Raw genomic sequence first — 10,917 nt, forward strand, 5'->3', positions numbered from 1 at the left:
ATGTCACTTTTCAAAGTAAATGTAACAGATAGCACACGGTGGTCCACAGATCTAATGGAACGAACTCAGGTGTACCATTTACACATATCCATAAATCTCCATACACACACAGTCATTAACCTCATACAATCACATTTATGGCGCTTTTCCACTGCGTGGTACGGCTCGGTTTCGTTTCCACTGCAGTTTAGTACCGCTTTATAGTGATGTTAGGTTCTTGAACGAATCGTTCTTTTGAGCCGGTTCTCAGTAAGTAACCGGTTGAGCCGGTTCACAAATCGAACTGAATCGAACTTTAGTTCCGGGTTGATGACGCAGGACGCACAGCCGAAGTAGCACGTCCAACTCAAAAAGAACCGAATGAACCGGTTCAACCAACTGTCGAAGTTGGCCGAGGATTACCGAGGACTCAACAAGAACCGAATGAGCCGTGGCGAAGTTTGCCTTCATATTATATTTAAAGTTGCTTAAGCGAAATCAAGGAGTTTATAAGACTGGTTTATTCTTTCTTTATACTTTAGACATGTAGAACATATCCGCGTTTGTGCGTCAATGTCTGTAATGTGTGCTGTAGGTGCGAAACTTTTAGGAATCTTATCCAAGTTGTAGGCTAGTCAATATTGCTCAGTCAGTGGTATCTGAGGATCCGCGAATGAAACTGTGACCACAAACACCATTAACTTAAGTGAATTATATGTCAATAATCAGCAATATGCTTTTTATTTTTGAATGTTTCAATATGCGTTGACACAAATGACTTACTTGAATTTTTCATTGATACAACATGGCACTGAGTTGTTAAAAAAGAAATGCGTAGAGACGTTATTGCTTGATGACGTCAGAAACCGATGAATCGGCTTTTTGAACCGGTTCAATAAGCCGATCTGTATGAAAAGAACCGGTTCGCGGATATGAATCGGACTTTGCATCACTACTGCTTTAGAGTGGGTGGGATTATTCACATGTCGTTATAGTTGCACCGCCTCTACTGCCGCGACTCCTGAATAACTCATTCCGCACCCCATCAAGCTCTCGCTGGATCCGCTCCTCTGTTATCAACGAGAGGAACGTCTGTACTTCCTCAACAGACATTTGTTTGGTGCGCTCGTTCAAAACAGTTGCGTTCGATCCTTCGCTGGCTGTGCTGATATAAATCTAGCGGGTCTGTTGTGTCTCGTGTGGCAAGTTCAGTGACGCAGGTAGTGACGATTCTCTCCGGCCAATCAGTGATCAGCAGAGTTTACACGTCACGTTTTGGTAACGGTACGGTTCGCTTGGAACATCAACCGAGGTGGTACTTAAAAAAGTACCAGGTACTGTACCCAGTGGAAAACCCCCCAAAAGTGAACCGTACCGTGCCGTACCATGCAGTGGAAAGCGCCATTAAATTTGCAAATTACAATTCATCCCTCATTTTATCACCCTTAGGTCGGACCAGCCGGCCCATGAAAAGGATTGAGTTTGTCTTCTTGTCCTTCACCAGGAAGATAAAGGGATGGTCAGCGTAGAAGAGTTTGGGGTTCTTGAGCTTGTCGGAACCAATGATGCTAGTATCGGGTGGATTTCCCTCCGTGTCCCACTCCATGGCCGAGGCGTGGAATACGTTGGACAGATAGAGGTCTTTCTTCCCTGAGATGTTAGACAGATCAGCTTTGGCCTTGTCCACAGCTTCGGTCAGACCCAGCTCAGCGAAATGTTTCTGCAAGAAAGCAAGCCGTTACATTAGTAACTGAATTCACAGGTGAGTGAGTATATAATAGCTTGTTGGAATTGCAGATTGTCCATACCTGCAGGTTGTGGCTGACCTCCACGCTGACTTTAGGCAGTGACACCGCAACTGACCTCTGTTCCATTTTACTGATCCAGGTGTTGAGTTGTTGACGTGTCAACAGTTTTTCCACTCTCTCCAGGGATTCTACATGGTACGGCATGATGAACACCACAGACGACATCTTATGGGCCAGTGCCATGTCCAGAACTAAAAGGTTGTTGGTTGTGTCGTCAAAAAAGCCATAAATGCCTGAAAGACAGCATGAATGTATGACGTAAATGTGTAAAGGCAAATGATGGAAGCCTAAAATTTTCTGCCAAAGCAAACAGCAGTTTTGGGTGTAAATGATTGTAAGTAAGTGAGTTTTGAACACAGATTTTTATTATTATTATAATTTTTTAATGTACTTGCCAGTGTTAATATTAATTACATTCAAATGAAAATTATGATAAAAAATTAAAATAATAAAAAAAATGTTTTAAACTAAATGTAACTAAATATTTTATATATTAATTGTATATATATTTTATATGTAAAATATATCTAACAAAATATTGATATGTATTACATATTAATATGTATTACATTTTTTGTAAATTAATTGTAAATGAAATTCACAAATTTTGTAAATGAAATTACATGTCATTTTAGTCTTAATATTCTTTAAGATAAACACAAATATATTCTTTAAAATGAAAGAATATGAGATAATACAAAATACTGACCAAAATATATAGGATATTGTCATCACAAACACTAATATATTATTTATTTAAATATATAAAATATTTATAAATTATAATAGAATAAATAAATATTTGAATTGTTAGTTTAATTTTGTTGTTTAATTTAAATCATCTTGTTTTTGTTGAGTAAAATTGCATGCCATTTCATTGAGATAAATTGACTAAAATTAATCAATATGTAGTAATAATGGCTAAATTTAAGGGATATTTTTGTCAAACTGCAAAAAAAAAAAAAAAATTTTAATACATAAGATATTTAAAACTAAATATGTAACTTATTTGAATATTTAGTTTAATTTTGCACTTGCTTATAAATTAAAATGTTATTTTTATTGACTTGTTAGTTTTTGACATTGTTAGTAAAGATTTTTGTTGCATGTTAGTAAAATTGACTAAAATTAAAGAACCCAACATAGAATACACAAAAATTCTATAAACATTAAAGGGGTCATATGATGCGATTTCAATTTTTCCTTTCTCTTTGGAGTGTTACAAGCTCTTGGTGCATAAAGAAGATCTGTAAAGTTGCAAAGACTAAAGTCTCAAATCCAAAGAGATATTCTTTATAAAAGTTAAGAGTCAACCACGCCTACCTAAAACGGCTCGTTCTAACACACCCCACATACCTACGTCACTATCTGGGAAGAGTTGCATAACGCCGCCCAAATAGTATGTGGAAAATAATGTGTTTTTTGAACCTTAAACCGCATAAACACATTTCATTACACCAAATACACAAAATAATGGTCTTTTTAGCAACATCATATGAACCCTTTAACACTACTACTGTCCCAATAATAAATTTCTAATGAAAACTTAAACAAACAAAAATTCCTCGATAACGAGCCACTAAGCTACACATCATTTTTTTGTTTCAGGAATCACATCTGCTTTAACCATGGCCTCACCTGTGCGATGCATCATGGGTACAGAGACGGTGTAGGAGCGATGCACTAAGAAACCACGATTATCCACCATCTTATGATGGAACTGCTCATCCCAGTGTGCTGGAGAGAAAACAGAGCAACGTATTAGTTAAAGAATCTACAAATTGCTCTTAATTCTAAAGGTGTCCAAGACTTACGTTTATAAAACATGGCATTGATGATCATGGCTCCATCTGTCTTCTCCACATCTTTGGTCACCTCGGGCAGCTTGCCATCGGTGGACTTTGATGCCCATGCATTGATGGCCTTCACCGCACTGCGCTTGTCACGGAAGTTTATTTTGGAGTGCTCATAGTTATAATGCTTCTTGCTGCTCTTCAAAAAGTTGTCGACGAAGCTCACAGTGCTGGGCCCGTACAAACGGTTGCTGATCTTCCAGGTGACATTACGTGCTGTTGAGTTACTGACCTCAGTGAGAAGCTCCGACAGCCCAGAGTGCAGCTGCTCATCCTTCACAGTAGTGGCGCTCAGGACGGTTTTGACCTGAGAAGCAGTGTTGGATTTCCCTCCAAGAGCCACCAAACCCAACGAGGAGGCTACAACCACGGGGGAAATCAGGATGTTCTCGATGTCCTTCTCTTTTGCCAGGTTGTGGTACAGGCTGAAGGCCAAATTGGCACTGTTGTCTGCCAGGATGGAGGCATGGCTGCTGAGGGTCTTGCCCCCGCTCACAGTAGCCAGTAAGCACAGGAGAACCACGCTTGACACCAACATGATCTCGGAGGTGGTAAGTTTACAGCCTATTACGGTAGAAAGTTTTAGTCAGTTATTTTAGATAAATATGAGATGGTTTTCTTTATGTGCAGAGCTGTAGACTGTGTTCCTGACCACAGAACTGAGAGTAGCGCCAAGATATATTAGAGCTGTAATTTTAAATTCCCATAGCCTTTAATGACAGGCCTGCTATGCTAAAGGAAGTCAAGCAGACATTTAAGGCAGTAATGTTACATAACTGCCACGTGCACAGCTGTAACCTCACTAAGCTCTCTTTATCATAACATATTTTTGTTTATTCCTTGCTGAACATAAAAATATATGTTTAAGAATGTTTCAACTGTTTGCACTACCATTTAAATGCTTGGGGTTGGTAAGATTTGTCAATGTTCTTGAAAGAAGTATCTTATGCTCACCAAAGCTGCATTTATTTGATCAAAAATACAGTAAAACCAGTAATAACTCTTTTCTGTATTTTTCTGATGGCAAAGCTGTATTTTCAGCATCATTACTCACATGATCCTTCAGAAATCATTCTAATATGCTAATTTGATACTCAAGAAACATTTATTATTATCAACATTTGTTAAATATAAAGTTGAACAGCATTTATTTGGTATAGAAATCTTTTGTAACATTATAAGTGTCTTTACTGTCTCTTTTGATCAATTGAATGAATCCTTGCTGAATAAAAATATATTTTCTTTCAAAAAAAAATTGTGCTGACCCCCAAACTTTTAAACAGCTCCGTATAATATCACATAACTTTTCATGGAAAAAAGCTGTGCAGCCACATATACAGATTTCATGGCTCCCAGAGTCATCTTACGTCGGATAACCGTTGTCCAATCAGCACTGCCAGGATGGCAGGAAGTTCTGACACTAGTGTGGGAACAGCAGACTTCAGACAGTTTGTGCAGCTTTTCCCCACCCCTCACCAGTGAACGGCCCAAAATGTTGCCTTCGGCCGTGCAAAATGCACCATACCCCGCACCCTCTCAATGAATGACCTTTTGTTATGCCTACATGTCAGAGCCTGAAGGAGCAATAAAGAACATTTGGAACTGTGGTGTATGCCAGAAACCTTCTGAATCATCACACAAACACGGTAAATTAAAGCACTTACAGTAGCTGTTTATAAGCATCTTTTCACCTTTGAGTAAAACTTTAAAAGTTACAATGTCTCATACAAGCTTCTGTTTTACATTTCAAAATTTAAAATGAAGGATTCTGTTACGGAATACCACACATTTTTTACATTTTTCATACTGCCGATGAAGCCTGAATGCAAAATTTGTTTTCACAGCTGTAACGGTATCTGTTACTCACCTCTCAGAGCTCCCCAAAACTTCTGCAGCCTCTCGGATCTGTCGGCTTCCCCTGACACCAAATCCTTCATGCAGACTTTATAGTCTGGAAAAGAAACTTCTGGAAGTTGGGAAAGGAGTATTATAATGGTTCCCGTTTTTCTGTGAGACCTCCCCCCGATCCAGTTACTGTGGGAACTGGACTCTCTCCTCAAGGTCCTAAAGGCAGCAGGAAGTGCCGCCTTTCCTGCTTACACACTCACACAATGGCTAAACTGAAGTGGTTTTTCATGCAAAGAAAATGGTGAGTATGAAAAAAGGTGGATGTAATTCAGATATCTGGATTTACTGATTGACATTATGATTAAAACATCCTAGTAAGAAGAAACTAATTTAGTCTAAAACCTGGTGTTAATACTTGATTTTTAAAATGACATTTTATTTATTATTTTTATTATTATTTTCATAATTTGTTCAGAAAATGCAAAGTATATTATAAAAGTAATGGTAAAAATAAGAAGTTTAGACATTGTTCTACTTCCACCCCCACCCTATCCATCTCTCCTCCCTCTCTCTTCTGTGTGCCACGTTTTAGTGGGTCGTGTCTTGGCCTGCAAGCGACAGCAGACAAAACAGAGGTTTTATCTGTCTAGTTGGGTATAACACGTGCATTCTGGTTTCTATACGTTCTCATAAAAAAACAAATTAGACATTCTTTATGCAATAATATGCTATGTATCTTCCTTTTCTTTATATAGCACTAGGAATCCTGTTGTACAAACATGAAGCACTGGAATGCATGAAGAATCCCAGAGGAACATTTTATTGCTTGCTCTTTTAAAGCTCAGGAGACTTGGAAAGGTCTCAGTAATGTTTCATACAAGTGTCCTTCTCTCAGTGCTGCCAAAACATGTCTTAATGCATTACATGAATTGGTCACCATTGGATCCTCTGCAGTGAATGGGTGCCGTCAGAATGAGAGTTCAAACATTATTGTAAATAATGTTACATTAATACATTATAAAAACATCACAATAATCTACATGACTCCAGTCTATCAATTAATGTTTTTAGAAGTGAAAAGCTACATATTTGTAAGAAACAAATCCATTATTAAGATATTTTTAACTTCAAACCATTGCTTAAGCTAATTACAAGTCTATGAATAAAAGTATATTTTTCTTCAAGCAATATATTTTTGTTTCATTTGTTTTAAGAAGAAATCTTACAAAATTTAGAGAGGTATTACAAAATATATTTATTTTTGTAATTTGTTTCCTAAGGAGAAACAAAAAAAAATACAAATTTGACAACTGTTAGCATGCAGCTAGAGTACAGTATGGAGTTACAATGTGAATAGCAGATCTCAGGTAATTTGGTTTTGAAGAATTTTATAAAATATGTTCAAGTTTTGTATATTAAAATCATTTTTCGACATTTGTTTGTATATCTAGTTTCTGACATTAAGATGTGATGAAACAGGTCTCATTAGCTGCATGTAGGCTGAATGGGCCGTTCCTCATTAACATCCAACTTGACACTCTTCAAAGATACAAACCATTAACGTATACACCTCCAGGCCAGTTTGTAAAGATCAGTGAAAATGCTGCTGATGGCACTGGCATTCCTCCGGCATCAGAATGTTGAAAGAATGCTGCTCGCTTCAGTTGTCAGGGTTTCTTTTCTGATTTGCTGCTTAACGTGTTTCGTCATGTTGTTAGATCCACATAGCTTGAGGTTTAATCCAGACTGACCGTCACTGATTAACTGCCGTGAACAAAAGGGAAAGCGAGAGAGTTATTTCATCACGGTACATCCTGAAACAACCACATTTCTGCCCTTTTATTTACTTATCTTCTCTTCACACCTGTAACGAAGTATTGCTTAAGGTATCAATACTTTTTTTAGGATTCTTTTCTGATAAAAAGTTAAAAGAATTTATTAGAAACTAAAGATTAATGGGCTATAATATATAAAATCATTGTATTGTTTTATATTATTTATGAAATATTTAAAAATGTATTACAACATAAATTATCAGTTTAATGCAGGGGCGCGGGAAGTTGTTTGTCGGTTGGGGGTGCTGTGTGTGTGTCCGTGTTGGGGGGGGGGCTGGTTCACTTACGTCGGGGCTCGTGCTGGGGCTGGTGTTGTTTGGATGCCGATTTTGGAAAAATTTTTCTGGGATGGGCATTTAAAAAATCTGAAATTCGCTTTTGCGCCATTATCTCCTTGTATTAAAGTTAATCTTGTTCGCATTCTGTATAGTTCATGTCTGATACCACGCGCTAGCGTCACGTGTTCATGAGGATTAGGCTAATCATCCCATATAGAAAACATCACAAGTAAAATTAATCATGTTTATAAAGATAAACATGGGTTTATTATAGCCCACTTACAATTTACATTTCAGAGATCATTACAAATAAATTATTAAATGCTAAAACTGAATAAATTTAAATGAACAAACTTGGCGTTGCATTTGCAGCCATGTGAAAACGGGGTGCTGCTGCAGCCCCCTCAGCACCCCTACTTCCCGCGTCCCTGGTTTAATGAGTCCTTGCTGAATATTACGAGTATTAATATTAATTTCTTATGAAAAATGTACTGACTTCAAATGTTTGAACGGTATGTCTTTATAACAATAATGTAAAATGCATATGTATCTATACACAATGTGTAAAAAAGCCATGTTCAGTTCATGTTCTTTATATTAAAAGGGCTGTACAGCGGTCAGATTGGTCATTTATTTTCATTGAGTAGGTGTGGTTTATTCAGAGATTGCGCAAGAGTATCGGACAGTGTTGCCAATTTGGGGATTTTGTCGCCAAATTTAGCTACTTTCTCATTATTTATACTGTCATCATTTGTAAAGTGTATATATTTACTTTCCTTTACCTTTACCAAATTTACCTGTATTTACTTTGTTTTCATATTTGGCGACTTTTTGTGAAAAATTGAGACTTTTGAGGGTGGTTCTAGAGATTTTCTGAGGGAGGGGTTTGGCAACACTGGTATCGGAAGGGAGATGGCTGAAGTTCAGTCATGACGGAGAGAATCAGAAGGTCCCGCTGTCGCATATGAAAGTCGTGAATTAATCCGAACTAAGATGTCATCCTGCAGCGATTTCACGTTGTGAACTGTAGGGAGAATATTTGTGATCTTGATCGACGGCTGATGGTGCGTTCCTGTTAATAATCTCTCGCCGAAGTTTGCCTGGCGAGGATTTTGAATAACCACACTCAAGAATTATACACACCACACGAACAAGATCCGTTTGCAGTAACAAACATTCATTGGGGTGTCATCTACACCACAGTCTACTAGTATGCAGGCTTCATTTCAGGATGATGGGAATCCTAGCCGGGCAGAACATACTCCTTTGGTGCAACCTGGAGATGAATCCCTCCTTGCAGTTCGTGGTTGCGAACAAGATCTCATTGAGGAACTGACAGACAGTCTAAAGAGAGTAGGCAGGTGGAGTGATAGTCCGCCTAGTTCAGGTATGTCAACTCCTTCATATACCTCACCCCATGATAGCAAGAATGGTTCGCCACATATTCTTGGCTATGATACTAATGTTCCATTACGGACACGTGGTCCGTCTGATCTTAGTCATCGCCATACAGATGATGCTTCCTTGTTGCGGCCCAGTATGCCCGAGGCAGTGGGCCAGTAACATCACTGAGGTTATTCACCACTTTCCTGTTGAGTTAAAGTCTAACAGTGGTGAGATTTGGCTCACCCAAGAAACGGTCAACCCTCAGGAGAATGCCCTTGGATTGATATGGCACTGTAGATTTGACACCTTGGGGTACAAACCATACCAGAGAGAAGATGGTGATGTTACCATGCAAAAGATCTATCGCATTTTAGCCAAGCTTTACGATCCCCTTGGGTATCTCATTCCGTATACCACAAGAGCAAAAATCATTGTCCAGTTGTTATGGGACAAAAGACGGGAATGGGATGACCCCAATTTACCTGTGAATCTGCTAGCCAGCTGGCATCAATGGGAGAGCGAGCTCCCACACTTGTTGCAAATCTGTCTGCCAAGATGCTACAGTTCCAGCCTGCAGTACCCTGTCAAGAGTCGAAGTGTTCATGTGTTTTGTGACGCTTCTGAAAAAGCTTACGGTTCAGTAGCGTACCTGTGTTCTGAAGACGATCAGGGTAATGTACAGGTAGCCTTTGTGGCTGCAAGGTCGAGAGTAGCTCCGAAGAAACAGATCTCCATTGCTCGTTTGGAGCTCTGTGCTGCGTTAACAGGAGCGCAGCTAGGAGACGTCTTGAAGAAAGAACTGACCGTAGACATCCGTCAGGTTGTATACTGGTCTGACTCGACCACAGTTCTTGCTTGGCTGCATTCTGATTCTTGCAGATACAAGGTATTCGTAGGAGTTAGAGTCACTGAAATTCAAGAATTGTCTGATCCTGGATCTTGGCGATATGTTGACTCAGCAACCAATCCTGCCGACGATATCACACGCGGGTTGTCATTGGCTCAGCTAGCGGGAGACACGCGATGGAAACGAGGTCCAGCCTTCTTGATGCAATCTAGTAGCTGTTGGCCTAAGACACCAGAAGGTCAAGTTCCTAAAGAAGTTCCTGAAGAACTTAAGAAATCCACATTTTGCGGATCGTTAAGTGAGACTGAAGATGTTGTACCTGAGGCCCTTCAATTCAGTAGCTATCGCGAATTTCAAGAGGCTACAGCGCGATCCCTTCACGGGGCGGCCGATGGCACAGATTCGCCTACTGCAGATGATTTTGAGAAAGCCGAGTTGTCTATTCTGAGACAATGTCAGAAGAAGGACTTTCCCGAGGAATTTGCTTTGCTCAAGGGAGGAAAAGACATTCCTGCACGCAGCCGACTCATTAAGCTGGCACCAGAGTATGACAGAAAATTGGATTTGATTAGAGTAGGAGGACGACTTCGCAGGTGCGATGACTTGAGTTATGATGTCCTACACCCTATAGTTCTGTCTCCAAACAATCCAGCAGTGAAGCTCTTAATTAAGCATTACGATGCCCAACTACACCATCCAGGAGCTGGACGAGTGTATTCCGAGCTGAGGCGCAAGTTCTGGATTTTGCGGGGAAGAGAAGCGATAAATAAGCATCAGCGTAACTGTCTAGATTGTACAAAGTGGAGAGGCAAGCCGATGATTCCAAGGATGTCAGACCTACCTCCATCGAACCTGCGGTTATTCAAACCCCCCAAATGAAGAAAAAACATCATATAAAATTACTAAAATTTAAACTAAAATTTGGACATCACTTGTAGTAACTGACACTCTAAGGTGATTTAGTACCGTAACAGCAACCAACGCATTCATACAGTCTCTAATACACAATGAGCACTGGGGAAATGACAGGATGCTCTTCCTGTCGTCCTGTTTACATCCACATATCCATAAATAACTTATTAC

The 10,917-nt window shown here is 39.3% G+C and overlaps 1 protein-coding gene across 1 annotated transcript; it reads right to left on the bottom strand.

Moving 5' to 3' along the window:
- Positions 1-1,317: 1,317 nt before the first annotated feature.
- On the bottom strand, positions 1,318-5,674 carry LOC107741170 (serpin H1-like). The gene is made up of 5 exons (XM_016553778.1): positions 5,508-5,674; positions 3,602-4,204; positions 3,426-3,524; positions 1,788-2,020; positions 1,318-1,699 (listed from the first exon to the last, which is right to left on the bottom strand). Exons 1-5 carry the CDS (start codon positions 5,575-5,577, stop codon positions 1,397-1,399), a joined length of 1,308 nt encoding a protein of 435 aa, XP_016409264.1. The 5' UTR covers positions 5,578-5,674; the 3' UTR covers positions 1,318-1,396.
- Between the last annotated feature and the right edge of the window lie 5,243 nt (positions 5,675-10,917).

Source organism: Sinocyclocheilus rhinocerous, unplaced genomic scaffold (genome assembly GCF_001515625.1).
Source record: "Sinocyclocheilus rhinocerous isolate Xijiao unplaced genomic scaffold, SAMN03320098_v1.1 scaffold1307, whole genome shotgun sequence".
NCBI lineage: Eukaryota > Metazoa > Chordata > Actinopteri > Cypriniformes > Cyprinidae > Sinocyclocheilus > Sinocyclocheilus rhinocerous.

What these genes read in the sequence shown, in the direction of transcription:
- LOC107741170 (XM_016553778.1), bottom strand. Translation starts at nt 5,577, where the DNA reads ATGAAGGATTTGGTGTCAGGGGAAGCCGACAGATCCGAGAGGCTGCAG. An exon ending in GTTTTGGGGAGCTCTGAGAG is followed by an intron (nt 4,205 to 5,507) that starts GTGAGTAACAGA and finishes CTACCGTAATAG; the next exon opens with GCTGTAAACTTACCACCTCC. An exon ending in CAATGCCATGTTTTATAAAC is followed by an intron (nt 3,525 to 3,601) that starts GTAAGTCTTGGA and finishes TTTTCTCTCCAG; the next exon opens with CACACTGGGATGAGCAGTTC.